General features: G+C 41.2%; 1 protein-coding gene across 1 annotated transcript in view; it reads right to left on the bottom strand.

Moving 5' to 3' along the window:
* Positions 1 to 22577, bottom strand: part of LOC124551265 (pecanex-like protein 1) — a 292683-nt gene that overhangs the window by 123480 nt on the left and 146626 nt on the right. Inside the window, exons 14-18 of the mRNA XM_047126263.1 lie at positions 17226 to 17380; positions 11395 to 11845; positions 8311 to 8628; positions 5493 to 5722; positions 1968 to 2193 (exon numbers count right to left, since the gene is read on the bottom strand). Coding sequence (XP_046982219.1) covers positions 1968 to 2193; positions 5493 to 5722; positions 8311 to 8628; positions 11395 to 11845; positions 17226 to 17380 — 1380 coding nt within the window. The remainder of the gene's footprint in view (positions 1 to 1967; positions 2194 to 5492; positions 5723 to 8310; positions 8629 to 11394; positions 11846 to 17225; positions 17381 to 22577) is intronic.

Below are 22577 nucleotides of genomic sequence, written 5' to 3'. Positions count from 1 at the left end.
TCCTGTTCTTCTCCACATATACAACCTTCTTTCATGATTCTTAAACTAAGCATCAGTGATGACTAAACTATGCTTTGTCCAAATTCTACTAGGTGCCTTCCTCTTTCATTCCTTTCCCCCAGTCATATTCTCCTTCTATTTTTCCTTTTCCTCTTCTTCCTGCTACCAAATTCCAGTATCCATCACAATAAACTTCCTTCTCCCTGAAATATCTGAATAATTTCTTTTATATCATCATACGTTCTTTCAATTTCTTCATCATCTGTGGAACTAGCTGGCATAAGACTTTTACTACTGTGGTAGGTGTTGGCTTTGTCTCAAGACTGATGATGATAATGTGTTCACTATGCTGTTCACATTAGCTTACCTGTATTCCTACAGGGTGTACATAAAGTCCAGGAACACTTTCAATTACTTATTGCATAAGAAGCAAACACTGTACAGATATTACAAATATGTCATTTTAAAGAGAAACCCTGACCGTCACAGCATAGTTTGGTAATTTGCCAATAGCGCAAGTCACAAACGTGGCGATTTCAGGTGTGGAGCGAGCTTCTGTGTTGTGTGTTGGAGTTCCCCAATCACCAGATCTCACTCCTTGTGACTTTTTTCTGTGGGGTCACATTAAAGATCTGATGTATGTACCACCTCTACCACGTGATGTAGCAGAGCTCTGGGAGAGAATACGGGAAGCGACTGCCACAGTCGACGATGCCATGCTGGGACGGGTATGACAACAATTTGATTACCATAATGACGTCTGTCGGGTCACTCACGGTTTGCATATCGAATGTTTGCCAAAAAAAAAAAAAAAAACTTTCACAGTTTCTCTTCAAAATGCAATACATATGATATCTGTACAATGTTTAGTTCTTGTGCAATAAATAACTGAAAGTGTTCCCAGACTTTATGTACACACTGTATTTTCTTATTCATTATTAAACCCACCTTGCATTACCCCTATGTGACTTTGAATTTATAACCCGTTATTCACCTGACCAAAAGTCCTGTTCTTCCTGCCACCGAACTTCACTAATTCCTACATATAAATAACTTCAACCTACCCACTTCCATTTTTAAACTTTCTAACCTACCTGCCCAATTAAGGAATCTAACATTCCTCTCTCTGATTCATAGAATACCAGTTTTGTTTCTCCTAATGACTACATCCTCCTGAGTAGTCCCCACCAGAGATCTGATAGGGGGGGGGGGGGGGAGGGGGGGCTATTTTACTCAAGTGGGTGTTAATCAATCGTTGAGCTGGATGCCCTCAGGAAAAATTACGGCTGCAGTTTCCCCTTGCTTTCAGCCATTCGCAGTACCAGCACAGCAAGGCCATTTTGGTTAGTGTTACAAGGCCAGAACAGTAAATCATCCAGGCTGTTGCCCCTGCAACTAATGAAAAGGTTCCTGCCCATCTTCAGGAAGCACCTGTTTGTCTGGACTCTCTACAGTTACTCCTCTGATGTGGTTGCACCTACAGTATCTTGGAGATACGCACCCCACCCCTTCTTGACAAAAGGGGATGGAGAGGACAGATATACATATCATCTCTGTAAATTTATCAAAATGAATTTTCTAAGATTAAACAGTGATTAACATGAAACATAAAATGAAATACAGGGTATCTGCTTTATTCTTACAACACATGAACCTGCGACAAAAATAAAATTATTCTACCATATTTCAAACACTGAGTGTTAATTCGGCCTGCACATGGGTAGAAATTGTTGTTCACAGAACTTTCATAAAAAGCAAACCACAATTCAAAAGGCAGACATAATGCTGCACTTTGAATACTCACTTGCATTCCATAAGAAGTAAGTATTAGTTATAAACATCCATTGAAGATCATACATAGCAGAAGTGTACAAATAAAGGTGGAGAGAGACAGGGAAATTGCATGCACAAACACAGTTGACACAAGACGTTTCTGTGACATCTGATTCTGTTTGTGTTGCACCTACCTGTGGCAGCAGACCCAGACTGAAGGCGAGAGGCAGGAGCAGCAATGAATTCAACATCACCTCCCTCGCCATCAGTGCAAGCTGCCGTGCAGAAAATGTCACACCGTAGACAGTATGTGGTGTCGGATCAGAGTGGCCGGACTCTACAGAGAAGTGTGCAATTAGCACCAGGCTCGATAGCAGGCAGAAGTACACGGGTCGTGATAGGGCCACGATGCGGTTGAAGCTGCAAATGCAGGAAATACTGATAAGAAGAACTGGAATCTATAGTGTGTTTACAGTTATTTACAAATATCATAAAGACATATTTTTTCTTTTGTGCTTGTAAAAATGAAATTAAGGTATAATACAAATATAAACTGCACCTCAATATAGGTCACATCCTTGACCGTAAGGGGGTAATGGTGGGGGGGGAACTTCTTTATCACTCGCCCTAAACCTTAATTAAACATGGATTCTTAAAATTTTGATGAATTTCCCTGTTGAACTTTACATATAGAAGTTTTTGACAAAACTGAAAGAGAAGTTTTCTTTGCACAAGTACCAATTTTTATAAGAAGCTGGTGCATTAGTCTGGTAACCCTGTGGTTAAGGCCTTGCAGGCAACTGTGCAGATTGCTAATGAAAAATCAGAAGTTGCCATCAATAATACCACGGAATGTGACTATACATGTGGTTGCATTGATTGCCTATTTCCCACATGGTAACTGGAATGGCAACACAAAAAATGTGATAAAGTGTCAGTGGCATGTAGATACGTCTGGCAGGATTATATGTAGGTGTACAACTGATAGAGTGTAAATAAAATAACACATTCACACACGAAACTGTATTCCTTAACTACAAATGGAAAACTGACACAAAATAGTGTTTCTGTGTTTGCAAGTATCTAATGGAAAAGTTGGCCGATGGATTTCTCAATAAGTTTAATCTCTTAAGATGGAAAGCAAGAATGTCTTTTTAACATCCACAACTCCAGAAAGCTGACCTCTGAATTTTAACAGGCATATATGGACCTTGTTCTGCTAACTGCATCAAGGAAAATAATTTATTCTTATTGGTAGATACAAAGAATGGTCAGTTATAACACAAATTTCAATCACAGAATACAGTCAGTTATCTTACATTGTGAACTTTATACCATCCCGTTGTACATAGTTTTCCAGCCAAGTAACACAAACGTTTATCAACAGTAAATATTTCATCACCAGAACTTATCAAAGAATGGGTAAGGGGGTATATGTTCACAGTATTGCCTTCTAAATATTGTCTTAAGTGTATGTATATTCATATCTTTTCCAAGGAACAAATGTTAATGTTTTCAAATGTTTGGACAACACTTTACCTTTTACTTCACTTCCGAGCAGTTTACCATGTAAATTTTATTAAGAACATGTGTTACGAAGTTTTCTTCAGTCATTAATTAACTTTACCATTGCTAGTTCCTTAATTACAGTGAAGTGATGTGTTGATGTTCGGCCTCGTGTGAACAGGAAAGAAGAAGTGAAGTGTGCCTTGTTTTTTTTTTTTTTTTTTTTTTTTTTAAAAAAAGAAAACAACCATTTACCAAAATATATAGGGGGAAAGTATAGTAAATCAACACCAGAAGAGGTACATTAGGTTTTAAACAACACTATTCTTAAACACAAATCTTATGTTTTGACCACTGCAGCACTTTGTTCCTTCACTTACATAAGGAGTTCTAAGATAAATGGAAAGTGCTCATATAGGACACAGTAGCAGTGCAGCTGACCTCAAGAAATTATATTCTGAAACCAATAACATTAATACAACTTTCTTATAAAGAGTTAAAAGAAACATTCAAGACTCAGTGACCTACGTCCACAACTAAGTTTAAACAAATTACACTTTCAATACGTAATTTAAGGAGTAAAGGTAACAACTCAGTGAACTGTTGAGGTGCTGGGCAACTGACGGGCATATAAACAATGCCAGAATGTTGTCAGCTTTCATATGAAACCTTCTCCTGCGGACAGGGTAGAAGAAGGATTTATCAGAAAGCTAGCAATGTCCTAATTCTTGTTTAAACGCCTTCACTTACATAAGGAGTTCTAAGATAAATGGAAAGTGCTCATATAGGACACAGTAGCAGTGTTAATGTCTCCAATAGCTACAATGCCACTTAATACAGATCAGTGCTGATAGTTCAATGATTTTGTGTGTGTGTGTGTGTGTGTGTGTGTGTGTGTGTGTGTGTGTGTGTGTGTGTGGGCGCGCAGGAGGGGGCGGTTGAAAAGTTCCTAGCCTGAGACAGTTATCCTAATGTCTCGCACAAACATGACCACCTACTGTTATGGTGACCCTTTGTGGGTATGCAAGTCAAATTTTGCGGCTCCTGCTTCGTTACTTTTGCCCCTAGGATGTGTTGTATGCTGTAGTGTAAGCAAAATGGCGAATATTGAGAGAATCAAGAAAAGTGCTGTGATTGAATATCTTCATTTGAAGGAAATGATGCCCATGGAAATTGTGGAGGACATGCGGAATAAATTTAACGACAGTGAAAAACTGGGTGTCCAACTTCAAACGTGGAAGAACGAGTGTGGAAGATGCACCAAGCAGCAGAAGGCCTGTCACTGTTACCACTGATAAAACAGTGATTGCAATTCACTATGTGATTTTGCAGGATCATCAAACAATATTAAAACCACATTTGGAATCTCCCATGGACGTGCTCATGATGCTGTCATGGTTTTTTTGGGAATGCGGGAAGTATCAACTCAGTGGGTCCTGAAAGACTTGAATGCAGATCAGAGAAAGGAACATGTACAGTGATGTGAAGAAATCGTCCACCAAATTGAAGCAGATGAAGACGGATTTCTTGCAAGGTGTGTGACAATGGACAAAACGTGGGTTCACCACTTTTATCCTGAGACAAATTGAGTCACAACAATGGAAACATCCTTCAGCATCTACCCTCAAATAGTTCCGGGTGCAAAAATCAGCCGGTAAGGTGGTGGCATCGGTCTTCTGGGATGCAGAAGGGGTAATTATGGTGGATTACTTGCAAAGGGGTGCAACTATCGATGCATCATACAACTGCACCCTCCTGCACCATTTGAGAGGAGAGAGAAAGAAAGAAAGGTACAGAGTTCTTTTGCATCGGGTCAGCACACCAGCACACAAAGCCCTCGCAACACCGGAAACTCTGCATGACTGCGGGTTTGAATTGTTACGTCATCTGCCATATTCTCCAGATTTCGCTCTATCATACTTTTTTCTTTTTCCCAAACCTAAAAAAAAATACCTCAAAGGACAATGATAAAGCAGTTATTGATGCTGTGAACGCTCGGTTGGACTCAAAATAGAAGAACTTTTATTTGAATGGTTTGCAGAAGTTATCTCATCATGCTGCAAGTGTATTGGTGTACATGGGTATTATACTGAAAAATAAATTGGTATTATAAAATTTCTGTCATTCCATATTGGTCAGACTAGAAACTTTTCGACCCCCCTCGTACATGTCAAAGTATGATAAACAAAACACAGGTTAAAATAATAACCAACCCATGTGTTGGTGATGCTGCATCTGGCTGGACACTTTTCAACAAAGAATATTGGCACCCAGCAACTACAAAGCAGAAGACAAATGCGAAAATGTCCCTGTAGAAGCCGAGCTGCAGGACGCGTGCACCCAGGGCGGCCACAGCGACTGCCAGGCAGAAAGACAGCGTCGCCTCAGCAAGCGTCAAGTTCCGGTCCAGTAGCGCCACCAAGGCAAGACGGTCAAAGCGGACCTGCAAAATGTACACACAAATGTTAGGGGCAAGAAACTCGTACTGTAACTCAGGCTCCCTGGCAAATTAAAAGTGTGTTCCAGAGTTGAACTTGAACCCAGACTCTAAGATTTTTCAATCAATGCACGTACTTAGTTAGCTATTTAAGCACGAATTACCCTCACTGCTTTATTTCTGCCAACACCACTCTCTTGTCTTCCAAACTTCACAGAAATTCTCCCGGACATGTGACTGGACTAGCACTCCTGCAGGAGAGGATATTTCAGAGAAATGACTTAGCCACATCCTAATAAGATATTTAGAATCTCTGTGGAGATTAGAATGCAAGAGCGAGGTACTGGCAGAATTAAAGCTGTGAGGGCCGGTTGTGAGTCGTGTTGGGATAGTTCATCCAATCGGACCATTACCAATTAAAGGCAAGATCTGGGTTTTAGTTTCAATTTGGCACAGACTTTTAATCTGCCATCAATTTTCAAAGCAGCACACAATCCACTTTAGAGTGAAGAATCCTTTATGTACTATTCCTGCCTGGGAGGCAGCAGTTAGACTTGATGCTATGAAGTCCTTTAGCATGTAACCTTACAAATCTGGGCAAGTGCCATGTTACAGTTATACATCAAGTGAAAAACTGTCACTCTCAATTAGGCCATGTGTTGATTTGTCATAGAAAATCAAAATCAATTTGATCTTTTTATGTTTACAATACTTAGCAGAGCACACGTTTGCTTTGTTATTTAGTCTTTTGATACTTGAAACACTGTTGAAAATAAATAAAGAACAATATTAAACAAGTGTGACATCATCAATGTTCATCACTGACAAAGGAATGAATGTTTAAAGGCATAAGAATGTGCATGCAGAAGGGAAAAAATACTTGTGTTTGACTCCATTAGAATCAATGTGTAGTGTCACGAATACTGCAGTAAACACTGCCGTCACTTTCTCTTAAAGCAGGTAAATGTTTCAGTTTTCATGTTAGTGGCTATTCTTGGCAAAATTGAAACAGTGAAATGAAAGGAAAAAATTCAAGGTCTGTCTTTTCAACAGCATTTACTACATTTTCAATGTACTTTTAAAGTCGCAGCTTCAGTTATAAAAAAGTTCTTCATTCTAATGTAAACTTTTGAGAAATATGTATATGCAAATGTATCCAATTACTTTTGTGTATGACATCACAATGAAGTAACTTCTGCACATTGTCTGTGTTACTATATCAAACTGTGTATGTTGACATAACAGTGTACACCTTCTGTCCATGTCTATTACTCCTTATTGGAGCACATCCCATGTTGCTCTCATTTTTGCTGAACGTTTGTCACCAAGGACAGCATACTTGTTTCTATTATTCAAATATTCATCAAGCCAATGACACATTTGTGAAAATACTCAATATGATTGTATTTTGGTTAGTATATGAGAATTTGGCACAGCGTTGAATGCGATGTCTAGCAATCTACCTGCTCACCAACATATACTGTTTGCAAGATATCATGTATAAGGAAAGGAATCTGTGTTTGTAGTCTTTCCTGAATCCATATTGATACTTCAAAATCATCATACTGTCTACACTTGAAATATGTTCTAGACTGCTACAACTGACAGATGTCAACTGGCATAGCTCTGTAATTATGTAAGAACAGAAGTCATTTCCAGTCACATGGAACTGTTGACTGCACAAGCAACTGTTGATATATGAACTGTGACAGGAGCTAATTACTTACTGTATTCAATGTAAAATCAAATGTACCATCAGGGCCTGTTGCCTTGATTGATTTAGTGCAGTCTTTATTTTTTTTCTTTAATTCAGGGTTAGGAGCTAATTACTTACTGTATTCAATGTAAAATCAAATGTACCATCAGGGCCTGTTGCCTTGTTTGATTTAGTGCAGTCTTTATTTTTTTTCTTTAATTCAGGGTTGCTAATTTCAGTAAGTCTCATTTGTGTGTCTGTGTGATAGTCAAACATTAGTACTGTAGTATCCTCTTGCATGAATACATTTTTAAACCTGGAATTTCATATTTCTGCTTTCTGTGTGCTGTCTTCAGTTTCAACTGATCGACGAGAGTGTGACTGGAAGTTTTGGGCAGGTCAACTGGACTTTACATATGAACTAAATAACCTAAGATTTTTTAACAGCTCTTTATGTACAAACAACTGCTTAGGTTTTACACACAGGCCTTCTTAAGGATGCACAAGATGCTATTAATTTTTCTCTAGTAGTTTTCATGCACTCTCATTTGTAGTAGCCTATGTTTTTGCAATATTCATTGAATGTTGACACAATTAAGTGCAAAATGGTTGGAATGTGTCATTATGAAGACCCTCATAGATGCAAATATGAAAATATTTTCCAATATGCCCAAACTATCTAGTGAACAGTAGTTTAACTATGATCTCTACTAAGAATCCCCAGTCATGCTGGAATCATCAGAACACACACACACACACACACACACACACGAAGAAATGCAAAATCTTGAGAAACTGTACCCATTATTTTATCAGTGGCTACCTCTCAGGAAGTCCACTTGCAAAGAATCAGCCCCAAAGAATTAAATATCCCACACTACAGTAACTGAACACTTACCTTGATATTTAGGCAGCGAAAAAGCTTGAGCTTGTAGTATCTGCGCGGGCGCCTGATGTCCTCTGAGGTGAGGCCGGCAGTAACGTCGGCCAGCCTGAAGCGCCCCGTCGCGGCAGCGGCACGTGTCAGTGTCATCTCCGTGTCCGTCTCGCTGGAGGCAGCCTGGTGTGCAGCTCCGGCTCCGATCCCCGCTTGCTGCCCAGCGGAGCTCCCGGTGCTGCGGTGAGGCGGGGGCGGAGACCTCCGCACCAGGCGACATGTGTTGCCCCCAGGCTCCAGAAGGATGTGGAACGGCGACCGCTGCGAGGGAGGCATCACCTGTGTCAACAGTTTGTTTGAAATAGAACAAACTGTTCCTAGAACACACACACACACACACACACACACACACACACACACACAAGCACTCTGGTCAAAAAAATTTGGCACCTCCAGACATTATATTAATATCATGTAACACTGCCTAGCTTAATAATCATTATCTCAAATCAGTGAGGAAGAGAATCCAGAAGTTCCTTTTGGTACACCAAAGCCCACTGAAGTCATTCCTTGATAGTTAGGTACTGCAAACACTGAATTTCTTAGGCATTGATTTCTATGTTTCACCATTCCATACATTTTCCATGGGATTACGACAGGGTGATTCAAAGGGTAAGTTGAGGTGCAACGGGATTCCTAGTTTTCATTAAGCCAAGAATGTGTGTGTGTGTAACTGTGTCAACAAGGGTATTGACACCTAAGAAGACTGAAGCATCAACTGATTATTCATCATGAAGAGGCATAAGAAAGATCAAGCCCAGGTCACTGACAAAGATGAAATAAACATTCTGGTTCATATTCACAGTAAGCTGAATTAGTGGGCTGAAGTTACTGTACAAAATTCATCCTCATAATATCACAGAGCCATCTCTGACCTGTACTGCACCCTACACAACCTGCAAGTTAAGAGGAGGAGGTACCTTCTATCTCCACCATGTTAAATGGACTGCCTTCAATGTATTTTTTCTCAAAAGTGTTAATAGTAGAACACTGAAATTTTTTTCATGTTCATTTACGGTATTTGCTAACAAACTGACATTTTTAGACTATTGTATTAAAACTGTGATTCTAAAAAAAGTTTTAGCAATCACCCATTTGTCAGGCAAATTATTAAAATTATATAAGGTCACAGGTTCCTTTATAATAGAGCCAGAAATATAAAAAAAAAATGTTGCTTCATGCATGTGTACTAAGACAACTGACTGTTAGAATTTCAGCACTCTGGGATTAATGGTTTCAGAGAAAAGGTACATTAGCTAGAAAGAACAAAAGTTATGGGAAATTGAGTTTAAAGTTTTATCACCCTTACAGTGTCTTTAATACGGGCTGCTATACACTGATCATTTAAATCCACAGTTTCCTCCACTGATTTGCAACTAGCTTGCAAAAATAATTGTATTTCTGAAATTTTATGAAAAGGAAAGTTGCTAGTCACCACATAGTGGAAACGCTGAATCGCAGATAGGCACAACAAAAAGACTGTCACAAATTAAGCTTTTGGGCGTTAAGGCCTTTTGTCAACAATAGACGCAGACAGACAGACAGACAGACACACACACACACACACACACACACACACACACACACACACACACACACACACCTCTGCAGTCTCATGCAACTGAATGAGACTGCGGTCATGTGTGAGTGTTGCGTTTGTATTTGCGTGCGCATGCATGTTCTGTGACTCAGTATCGCCGCTAATGCTGAGCAGCAACTTTCCTTTTCATAATACTGTTACATTCCATCCTGGATTTTCCATTGTATGATTTCTGAAATTTTGTAATACAGCCTGGTGAGTTCATAATGACATATGAAGTTTTCCCTGCTGGTAACATCTTTCCAATCGTACCCACACCATACACAAACCTAATATTGTTTTCATTACATTCACTATCATCTATTTAAAAAAAAAAGAGCTACATTATTACTGTAGGAAACAACTGAATGCAAAGCAACATACAGGGTCACTAATAGGTGAAAGTGCAAAGCAACAGGAAAAAATGTCCCTATACTTATGAATTGAGAGAAGACAAGTCACAGTGGAAAAAGTGGGAGCGTCTCACTCTGCAAGCTGCCATTTAAACTGACATTTAGGACCTTTAAGTAAGGATTTGTTATAAAATACTTTCATATTTGGAAAATACATACTTCATAATCACCAGTAAAAAGAAATTTCATATTTTCACCATTTCCAAGGTACATTCTGCCCCCAAGTCTTCAGTGCACTTGACACCTTGCTCCTCAGACCGCACTACATGTCTCCAGTCAGCTAATGTCCAACTTCTTTCTTGTTCAGCCCACTGAAGACATGCAGCTCCCTATGTTGTTGTAAGTAAATGGCCTTTTGTGAAGCACCAGACTCAAAATATTCATTGCATGAAGCCCTCTTCACAATATTCAGTCAGAAACCAGTTGAGACGGATCTGAATTCAATTATAGGTACAATTTGTGTTAGATTCAAAACCAGTTGTCATCGACAAGACATGACACTTGTCTCCAGTTCCTGTCACTTTGGATCTTTAGAAAGCCACTGTCCTTACGCCACCTTGCGCAGCTGCGAGTGGCACATCATGACTTGTAGGCACATTGGACAGTTTGTTTGTTTGTGTGTGTGTGTGTGTGTGTGTGTGTGTGTGTGTGTGTGTGTGTGTGTGGTTTGAGGTTTTCAGGCACTAAACAGCATGGTCATCAGTGCCCAAATGCACAGAAACACGAACACATGCGGTGAAGGGACGAAGACGGACAGCGAACAAGGAGAATGGCTAAAAGATACAGACCTGATGCAGTTCCAAATCCTCACATACACAGGCAAAACAAGAGGAGAAGAAACACACTAAAAAAGGAAAGGAAACACAAAGAAAAGAGAACAGAAATCAAAGTGAAACAAGTAGGTAATCGTGACTGGCGGACCTCTTACCTAAAACCTGGGTGAGCCAGTCACCCAGCAGCACATTAAAATCCTCTCCCTAAAATCCGAGGCGACAAATTGGACAGGACACAAAACTGTAAGTTAGTGTACTACATTCTACCACTATTACTCACTGTCTCCAGTATGTACAGCCCGTGACCATGGTACGGCAGCAGGGGGGCGGCAACTCCTGCCTTCACCCGCCCGCCGCTGCCGCCGCCCGACGTCGCCGACACAGTCGACGAGTTGCTGGGGCTCTCCTCCCCGACTTCTGCCGCCGCAGCTGCCGCTGCCACAGCTATGGGCATCACGCCGTGGTTTGCCGTGCCGGCCCCGCGCTCGTGAAACGTGTACGACATCCAGTTTCCGTGCTCGTCGCGAAAGCAGTGGACCGCACCTTCCGTCGTGTCGTCGTGTGAAGTCGCGATGTGCGTGCCGGCTCCCCCCGAAATGGCCGACGCCAGCGCCTCCATGGGGGTGTAAGTCGACGGCGGACAGGAACTGTTATTCCCGCCCGGCGGGGAAGTGGCCACAGGCGTGGACGAGGTCGCGAGTGGCGGATCGCGCACGACTCCGGGTCTCGACCTGCGACGACAGTCGTCGATCCCGTAAAAAAATATCGACTGCATCTGGAGTGATCCCAGTTGCCTAGCCATTATCCACACAACCTCTTGGCAACTTCTGAAACTGACTTTTTACATTGCAGAAAGCCACGATCTTAAATGTGCTTAGCAGACAGTGTAACAAACACATTCTGAAGCAAAATTGTTTAATTTTATTCCTCAACCTTGTGTCATACCACTGGTAATGTAACTACCAGTAGTTTTTAATTCTTATGAAGTCACCATCGGATGATCTACTTAAAGGCTGTGAAACAAAAGCAGTAGTAAAATACTAAGAAAATAAATTACAAACTCAATTCAATTTCTGTACATTTTAATGCATTATACGGTAACTTGTCAAAGTAGAAGTGAATAGTGTATACATACCTGCACCCTGATCTCTGACACTAATGTTGCAGATATGTTTACCCTGTACACGCCTATCGTAGCCTGTTCACTTGTACTTGCACAGGTTACTGGGTAATGCATTAGAGTGCATAGAAATTAGTTCGAGTTTAGTACACCACACCACTTCAAATTAAAAGTTAAAATACATAATTTTCCTACATAAAGCAAATACACTCCTGGAAATGGAAAAAAGAACACATTGACAAGGGTGTGTCAGACCCACCATACTTGCTCCGGACACTGCGAGAGGGCTGTACAAGCAATGATCACACGCACGGCACAGCGGACACACCAGGAACCGCGGTGTTGGCCGTCGAATGGCGCTAGCTGCGCAGCATTTGTGCACCGCCGCCGTCAGTGTCAGCCAGTTTGCCGTGGCATACGGAGCTCCATCGCAGTCTTTAACACTGGTAGCATGCCGCGACAGCGTGGACGTGAACCTTATGTGCAGTTGACGGACTTTGAGCGAGGGCGTATAGTGGGCATGCGGGAGGCCGGGTGGACGTACCGCCGAATTGCTCAACACGTGGGGCGTGAGGTCTCCACAGTACATCGATGTTGTCGCCAGTGGTCGGCGGAAGGTGCACGTGCCCGTCGACCTGGGACCGGACCGCAGCGACGCACGGATGCACGCCAAGACCGTAGGATCCTACGCAGTGCCGTAGGGGACCGCACCGCCACTTCCCAGCAAATTAGGGACACTGTTGCTCCTGGGGTATCGGCGAGGACCATTCGAACCGTCTCCATGAAGCTGGGCTACGGTCCCGCACACCGTTAGGCCGTCTTCCGCTCACGTCCCAACATCGTGCAGCCCCCCTCCAGTGGTGTCGCGACAGGCGTGAATGGAGGGACGAATGGAGACGTGTCGTCTTCAGCGATGAGAGTCGCTTCTGCCTTGGTGCCAATGATGGTCGTATGCGTGTTTGGCGCCGTGCAGGTGAGCGCCACAATCAGGACTGCATATGACCGAGGCACACAGGGCCAACACCCGGCATCATGGTGTGGGGAGCGATCTCCTACACTGGCCGTACACCACTGGTGATCGTCGAGGGGACACTGAATAGTGCACGGTACATCCAAACCGTCATCGAACCCATCGTTCTACCATTCCTAGACCGGCAAGGGAACTTGCTGTTCCAACAGGACAATGCACGTCCGCATGTATCCCGTGCCACCCAACGTGCTCTAGAAGGTGTAAGTCAACTACCCTGGCCAGCAAGAACTCCGGATCTGTCCCCCATTGAGCATGTTTGGGACTGGATGAAGGGTCGTCTCACGCGGTCTGCACGTCCAGCACGAATGCTGGTCCAACTGAGGTGCCAGGTGGAAATGGCATGGCAAGCCGTTCCACAGGACTACATCCAGCATCTCTACTATCGTCTGCATGGGAGAATAGCAGCCTGCATTGCTGCGAAAGGTGGATATACACTGTACTAGTGCCGACATTGTGCATGCTCTGTTGCCTGTGTCTACGTGCCTGTGGTTCTGTCAGTGTGATCATGTGATGTATCTGACCCCAGGAATGTGTCAATAAAGTTTCCCCTTCCTGGGACAATGAATTCACGGTGTTCTTATTTCAATTTCCAGGAGTGTAGAAAATTGACACACAGCAAAGCTACCATTACGAAGCAGCTAACATAGAAAAATAAATATAGCTGTTCAATTTCCACACACAGCACAAAAGAAACACTGCAAAATTGATATCAGCATAAATAAACGTTTGAATCTTGTAGCCCAGTATTCAAACTCATACGCTTCCACTTTACGCTAGTTTAACTCCTATCAATTCCTAAATGCTTCTTCCATACTGTGAGCTGCTGTCTTTACTACTTTCAATATTTGTATTCCATATTTGTATTCAACCCAGGATTTTCCATTTCTGTATTAAAATGCTAACTACCACTAGTTGTGCCCTGAAATGTGGAATATCCTACCACTATCCTTCCCACCCCTCCCACAGTGATATTCCGCCACTCACCAAATCTACACAATATCCTTGTCCATTCCTAATCCACCCCATCTCCCAAATCCTTGCCTTGTGGCCAATATCTCTGTAATAGAGCTAGATTCAAGACCTATCCCATACCACCACCACTTACTCCATTCCAGTTACAAGCAACATCTATTCCATCAAAGGCAGGGCTACCTGTGAAGTCAGTCATATGATCTACAAGTTAAGCTGCAACTACCGTGCTGTATTCTACATGGGCAAGACAACCAACAAGCTGTCTGTCCATATGAATGGGCACCGATAAACCGTGGCCGAGAGACAGCTGGGCCATCCAGTTGCCGAGCATGCTGCCCAAACAACGTTTTTCGTATCAATGACTACTTCACAGCCTGCATAATGTGGATCCTTCCAACCAACTGCAGTTTTACTCTATTGTGCATGTGGGAACTCTCCCTGCAATTTCCGTAATCCCTCTCCAGTCAAAAACATTCTCACCCAGCTATCCCCTTCTCTGCTCCCACTCCAGAACTTCGCAGCTTTGTATTCCACCAGTACACCCACTGTCTTTTTTCCCCATTCATTTCTCTCCTCTCCAACTTCCACCCCCCCCCCCCCCCCAATCCCGACAGCACTTAGCTGCCCTAGCCTGTCGTCATCACTCCCTGCATGCTCCCAAAAGCAGCACTTCACCCACCCTCCCCCACATCTACCCTGCTACCCATTCCCCTCCCCGACCCAGCCTCCTCGTCATCCCCACCACCCAGACTGCTTCTTCCATTATTCGCAGTTGCTCACAGGGCAGCCTCAGTACCCAGAGACAGTGGTCATGTGTGTGTGGGATGTGTGTGTGTGTGTGTGTGTGTGTGTGTGTGTGTGTGGGTGTGTGTGTTGTCTATTTAGAAGAAGACCTTTTGGCTGAAAGCTTGCATGTTTAGCAGTCTTTTTGTTGTGCCTCTCAGTGATTCAACGTCTCCTCTATATGGTGAGTAGCAGTCTATTCTTTTCACAATATTATCATTATTCCATACTGGATTTTTCTTTTGTGTAAGAATTGTACATCCATTGGTTTACATTTCTTTTCTCCTTAAAGCTTTTAACACTATTTTTTTCTCTGATGCCTGTTATGCGTCTCTGTGAAGTGACCAACAGCAATCTCCCGTCACATTTACATCTACAAACACAAAAATAGTCTATGAAGTGTACAGCAGAGGGTACTTATCATTGTACCACATGTTAAGAGTTTCTTCCTGTTCTACTCACTTAAGGAGATCAGAGAGGGTGACTCCTTATTTGCCTCTATGCATGCCATAATTAGTGTAATTGTGTCTTCGTGGTCCCTCTGGGAGCAATACATAGAGGGTTGTAGTAAATTCTTCACTTCATATGGGTTCTGAAAACTTTGTTAAGTACGCTATCACAGGATAACAAACTTTTACGTTCCAGCGTCTGCCAATTCATGTTCTCATCTAATTTTAACAAAACATTTTTGTGGCTCTTATTTGTACACGTTCAATATAACCCATTATTCTTATCTGTTAAGGGTCCCACACATTTGAGCAGTATTTTAAGATGGGTATTCTAGTGGTTCTAATACCGACTTCCCATTACCAAAAACAACGCAGGTGACTGTCAAAAAAGTGTATGTTAAGGCTCATCAAACAACTTAAAGTATTGAAGTTTCCCATCATGACAGCTGAAACAGAAATATATAGTGTGGGTCCTTTTTGTTACCTAAGAACTCAGTAATGACCTCCTTGAATGATAGACAAATCTTCCTCTCATTTCGGGGCTGTCAAGAGCAATCACAAATGGTGCAGCCCGACTAAGCAGTCGCCGACCAAACTCACTTACAAATTAACTGTGTAACGATGTTGTGACATATGACACTGCACACCGTGTGGGTTTTCTTGTGCCCACAAATGCTCACTGTGGAGATTAAATACAGTGTCATTAATTAGTAACTATGGCATCATCAGAGAACAACACGTAAGCTGACAACTGCATATTTTGTTACAGAAACGAATGTGCAAAATGCACTCAAGGATTGTTACCAGGGTGCAATAACAGCACCCTCTGGAGATGAAAGGCATGTAACAACTCTGTGTTCAAAACACACTGGACACTGCTACAAGACATTCCTACGTCCAAGGCAACAGCTCATATGCTGATGCTCAGATTACTCTCAGCAGCACCTAACACACTTTCTTTCCCACCACCAAATGTACCGACTGTGGCCTCCCTCATTAGCTACAGCATTTCGCAATGACTCGTATTTGTCCGAATTTCAATGAAGACTTGCAAACAAACTGTAGTATGGCTGATGTCTGTCTGGAAAGCATACTGAAAATGTATGCAGCCGCTCAACAACTTCATTCAGCTATTCCATAAATTAAGTGCACGTCTCCAAGCTCTCCATTATATACAATTCCACGCTCCTCGCATGCTTGATCGCTCAAATGAGGAAATCCTCATGTTCCTTCCAGTACTCTCTGGTACAGCACCACCTAGTGGCGTATGATGATGTTGCAGCTATGGGCTGTTATGCAACTCTCGATCCTTACGATGTGCCCTACCTACCCTAAAAGTCGGCTGCAAAGTTTCTGGAACACCCTGTATATTAATTAAATTATAAACTGAAATGGCATATGAAATGCATAAAATTAAAATTTCTAAAAACATGTATGTTTAAATGTCTGAGTGTTCATTGTAAAACAAGTGTGTGAGATACAGCTTTTCTGTTATCATATTAGGTTTCAGCACACTAAATACCAAAATAGTTTACACAAGTGAATTACAGAGCTGAACTGAAAATGTGTACCACAAGCCTGGTGGCCCTTCCATGAATGAAACGTTCCTTGTGAATGTAGAAGAAGATGGGAGTGGCTACAGGAATCTATAGTCATATATGCGTAAACGAGATACTCGACAGCTAACATACGAAAACACACAGTTTGGCTCAATTGGCCTGTGTAACTTTCCTCAATTTAAAAGCACTGTCAGGCACCTGTGAGCTCGATTTCCCCGCCTGATGCGTCGGTGGCGTGACCGAACAGGAGGTCCGCTCGGTGTGTTGGCACTGAAACCCAAGCTTTCCAAATCGCCCATTATTTCACGGCGAGCAGCGAGGAAAGCGGCAACCCATGGGACTGGTGTCAGCACCTGAAGAAAAATTGTCACCAGCCACTGATACGAGATCCACAACAATGGGAAAACTAATGGCTAACATTTGCCTCTAAAATATACTATCATTCAAAGAAGCTGATAATATTAGTGCCATGAACAAAGTATCAGCAAATCAGGCTCCTGTCTATCCAGCATCTTCAGCAGTGGTCAAAAGTCAAAATTATAATACAAAAGAAGTGGGAAGGTACAGAATGCAACAGGAACAGTGAGCCAATTTAAACATTACATTCAAACATGAAGAATTAGAAGTAGATATTATAACTTAATGTAGATTGTATTAAAGAACACTTTAAACCATTCATTACGTCTACATTTACCGTATTTACTCGAATCTAAGCCGCACTCGAATCTAAGCTGCACCTGAAAAATGAGACTCGAAATCAAGGAAAAATAATTTTCCCGAATCTAAGCCGCACCTGGAATTTGAGACTCGAAATTCAAGACGAGAGAAAAGTCTTAGACCGCACCTCCAAATCGAAACAAAGTTGGTGCATTGTAACATGAGACACAATTTAGGTCAAATGGATGAAGATACAGCTACAGTAGTTTGGTTCGAGTCGTAAGATTAACAATTAAGATTTACAAAGTAGCCACTGATATGTATCAGGTGCTCCGTCCGTATTTATATGGGTACCCTTCCTTTTTCACGTGCTTCGTCTGATTTGAATCGATTGCTTATTGTGCTTTGATCTGATAAGTGCTTTTCTCTATGTTATAGGTGTTTACGTCACTCTAAGCTGAAACTGCATTATTGTACTGTGTCACGCATTGTCTGTCGCATTCTGATAATGAGTGTTTACAGCCTGTAGCCGCTCGCGGTATGGTTCGCTTTTGTGCACGCTACTGCCGCTTACAATAAAAAAAAAAAGGAGAGGAATTGTCTCATAAACGAAACAAAGGCAAGAGACTGCTATTTGTTGTTACTTACACTGCTGCTTTCTTTGATAATGATCAACAAGAACCAAATAATATACTGCGTATGATAGAAGATGTTCTGAACGAGAGTTTAGTGAAAATTTTTCTCCATTTGAAAATCTTTGCAGACGCCTCTTTAGTACATTACATTCTGCACAGAAATTAGAGTCATCTTAGATTTAAAAATCTAGTCAGTTGCCGTGCTTCATTTCTGACTATCACTATTCAGCATAAGAATAATACAAATATAAACATGACATGATATGTATATTCTTCAGTGTTTGCTGTTGTCTCACTCTAGTTTCGTAGTTTATTAGGCAGACAGGATTTAAATGAGATAGCAGCAAACACGAAAGAATATATGGCATTATGTTTACATTCTTCTACCTTTTCTTTTAAGTTATTTTCTGACGCAGAGGTTTTGGTGCCAGTATTTATCTTTGTGCCTGCAAAGCATGCCTGTATAGCGCTCATATATTCGACGGCAGAAGTTAGTTGTGGTGGCACCTACCAACACTTTTCAGAACGTCCGCTTCCTTTGCACTCGATTCTAAACCTGAAAAAAAGTGAGCCTTAGATTCGAGTAAATACGGTACATCTATACTCTGCAAAAAGCACGTTCCATTGTACCACTTATTAGGGTTTCTTCCTGTTTCATTCACATATGGAGCATAGGATGACTGGTTGTTTGAATCCCTCCGTGCATGCTGTAATCTTTCTAATCTCATCTCCACAATCCTTATGTGGATGATATGTAGGGGTTCTAGTATATTCCTAGAGTCACCATTTAAAGCCCATTCTTAGAACTCTGTTAGTAGACTTTCTTGGGACAGTTCACATTTATCTTCAAGAATCTGCCAGTTCAGTTCTTTCAATATCGGTGACACACTCCTATGGACCAAACAAACCTGTGACCATTTGTGCTGCTCTTCTCTGTATACCTTTAATATCCCGTGTTAGTATATTTGGTATGGGTTTCACACACTTGAGCAATATTCTAGAACTGGTCACACGAGTTATTTGTAAGCAATCTCCTTTGAAGACTTTATAAACATCTGTGTCACACATTCTGTACTAGGTACCCATTTTGACTTATACCACAGAAACATGGACAAGTAGAAGAGTTATAAAAGCAGAGAAAAGGCCAGCAGAATGAAGTTCTTGAGGACTAAGGACTAAGATTAGACTAGATAAATACAACCCAAGACTGGGTTGATATGGACACACGAGAAGAATGAGAGAGAACGAAGATCTCACCAGTGTCCTACCTCATATGGAAACAGAGAGATGGCCAGTAATAATTATCTCCATATGGCGTATTTTGGGTTCCTTCAGTCACACATCTCATCTGGCCTTCTCAGGTGTGGACACCTCATATCAGCAACATTTTAAAAGTCCAAAAAAAAAAGTTGTCCATATATTATGCAAGGCTGGTCTTAAAGAGTACTGCCGCCCTCTTTTTACCAGGCTTAAGCTAGTAACAGTTGTGAACCTGTCCATCCATGAGTCTGCACTCCTTGTCTTCTAGTAAGTGTTTGCTTTGATGACACTGCAAAATGGCTTGATAGTAACATACAGCCATTAAAATTGGAATTTGTTGACATTCACAGCTAAACCACCCACTCCATTATTTTGTTTTTATATGCATTTATTTAGCAGATTTTTTACGTGCTGGTCCTACAACATTACAGAACAGGTAACAAGTGAACAACCAAGTAGTTGAATAAATCTACTACAAAGCTGATGTACCCCAAATATTAAAAAGACACACACACACACACACACACACACACACACACACAGAGAGAGAGAGAGAGAGAGAGAGAGAGAGAGAGAGAGAATCGGTAATAGTTAAATTGCACATCTCATAGTTTATGTTTAATATTCATACACAATGTGCACCAAAAGACCTGTCAGAGACTTGTCAATTGTACAATATAAGCTTTTTGATTTCACCTTGCAGTTTATGTTCTTATAATGAAAAATTTTACATGTGCTGCAAACAAACACATCAGGCTATACAACACAACCTTTATTTTGCATTCACACTCATTGGCTTCCAGCTAACAATCAAATTATCATCTTGTGATCTAACCTAAGACATTGAGTTATGTTACAAATAAGTCTAGCCCTACAATCAAGATCTCAACAGGTTAACTAACACACTGAAGCCCAGTTGTCCTTGTAAAATTTTGTTTAACACCTTCATTATCTTCTGTTGTGTCATAAACCAATATAACAGCATCAGAAGAAAAGGGCAATACAACATACTGAAAGCGTTTGATGGCACCTTTTTTATTTTATTCAGCCTCAGTAGTATGTAATAAGATGGGTAATATGATTCTTAATAGGTTGAGTTGAGCATTAGTCAAGTTGCACAATGGCTTGATCTATCCGGTACAACTAGAGTAGCATGTTTCTCTGTCAAACAAAGCAATTAAGTCTCTGTTAAGCATTTGGTGTAAAAACTGCAGTCCTTCTAACATAAAAGAAACTTTTCAAAATATGTAGGGCTCTGCTAAGGGATAGATACTTCAAACTGGGAAAATGGTTAGAAACTACTGGCCAGACTAACATTAGCAGTGTGAGACATTACTGGCTTAACAATCAACTAAAGGTCCTTATTTTTGCAACCCATAGGTCCTATATCTCGATTATCTCACGCACGGTAGTAATAGTCAGTTTCCAGGAATTTAATGGAAAATGCATATAGCTGAAACTGAATTGAAGTTACAGGCAAATGTACTTAGTTGCCCTTAATCATCTTACTTCCCCAATATTTTTAGGTGACTTTATGTAGCCAACTCACCTATCCAGCTGACTCTGGATTCAAATCTAAACTGGCCTAAAAACTATTTTAAACCAGCATCTGGGTGATAAAAGGGACAAATGAACAGTGTTATTAACACTTGTAAGTGTTGAATGTTGTTGCTTCACACTCGCCGCAGAGATAGTTAGTTGGCAGCTGTGGAACATAAGCACCTCTTGCTCTCCTTTTAGTTTCTCTCTTCCTCATCTTTCTCTACAACGTGACTGTGAGATTTTACATTCTAAATTACAACACATTTAAAAATCACAATATCAACAAACTGATAACCATAAAATTAACTGTATTTTTCCTGAAAGTTTATCAGTACCTGAGGTGCTGCAGCTATTAATCTCGTGACTAAATACTGAATTGTGGCCTGTAACAACAAACTACATCATAACCCCGCTTTTACGTTCCCGGAATTGACGTTTTCCCACCATTTATGACATTTTTTTATCAGTCCCATCAAATTTCCTATGCCCACAATGTTAATTTGCACATGTTTTGCATAACTTATTTATAATTTTCCCGTAATTAATGCATTACGAAAAAATGTTTGTGAAGATAAAATGATGCTGGCCGTCCAGTAGTGTTTACAAATATTATGTGGTTAAGTTTCTTGACACCAGGGCACTCTACTCAGCAGATTTTAACCAGTAAACATGTAGAAGTTGGAGCAATTTGTGCCATATCTCCCGCCACTGCCGAGCTCTATCTGGTTTGGTGGCTGATGGGAGTAACTAGGTTCGTTCAAATGAAGATATCGTGACCAATCACAACCGTTTCCAAACTGTCTCTACTGCACAGAAGCAGTTTCGCGATTGTTGCGATCATCGTGACATCTCTGTCGAACCATATTTAGCGTGTTTCGGCGTATGGCCACTTGAAGCACTAGTTGACACCATCATTCACTTTGCATTGCTCAAATGTTTTTAGTTTAAACACAGCACCAGTTACGTAATTTATTCATGCTGAGCAAAACATGTTTTGAGAATTTATTCTCGTTGTCAAGTGCAGTATTTACATATGTATTTTTTGTGATGTTACACAAACAAACAATGTAAGTGATAGTGTGTGTGTGTGTGTGTGTGTGTGTGTGTGTGTGTGTGTGTGTGTGTGTGTGTGTGTGGTTTTCTACACAACTAACGAGGCCCAGTACCTGATAACCCCCAGTACCTGATAACCGCAAAAAGACGACTACAGTGCAAGAGATGCAAAATAACACATATTCAAACACCATACAAAATACTTATTTACATATTTGCACTTGACAACGAGAAAAAAAATTTCGAAACGCTTCATGCTAAGCTCGAAAAAATACGTTAACTAGTGCAGTATTTCTTTATTTACATAACAAATTACAGCTTTCAAAAACATCGATTATGACATTCCTACTTCCCAGACAGTTATTAGTTCCAGTTACGGCAGTGGTTTTAGTTAGATAATAAA

The sequence above is a fragment of the Schistocerca americana genome, chromosome 9, assembly GCF_021461395.2.
Source record: "Schistocerca americana isolate TAMUIC-IGC-003095 chromosome 9, iqSchAmer2.1, whole genome shotgun sequence".
In the NCBI taxonomy this organism is placed as follows: domain Eukaryota; kingdom Metazoa; phylum Arthropoda; class Insecta; order Orthoptera; family Acrididae; genus Schistocerca; species Schistocerca americana.
This window is presented reverse-complemented; position numbering and strand designations above follow the sequence as displayed.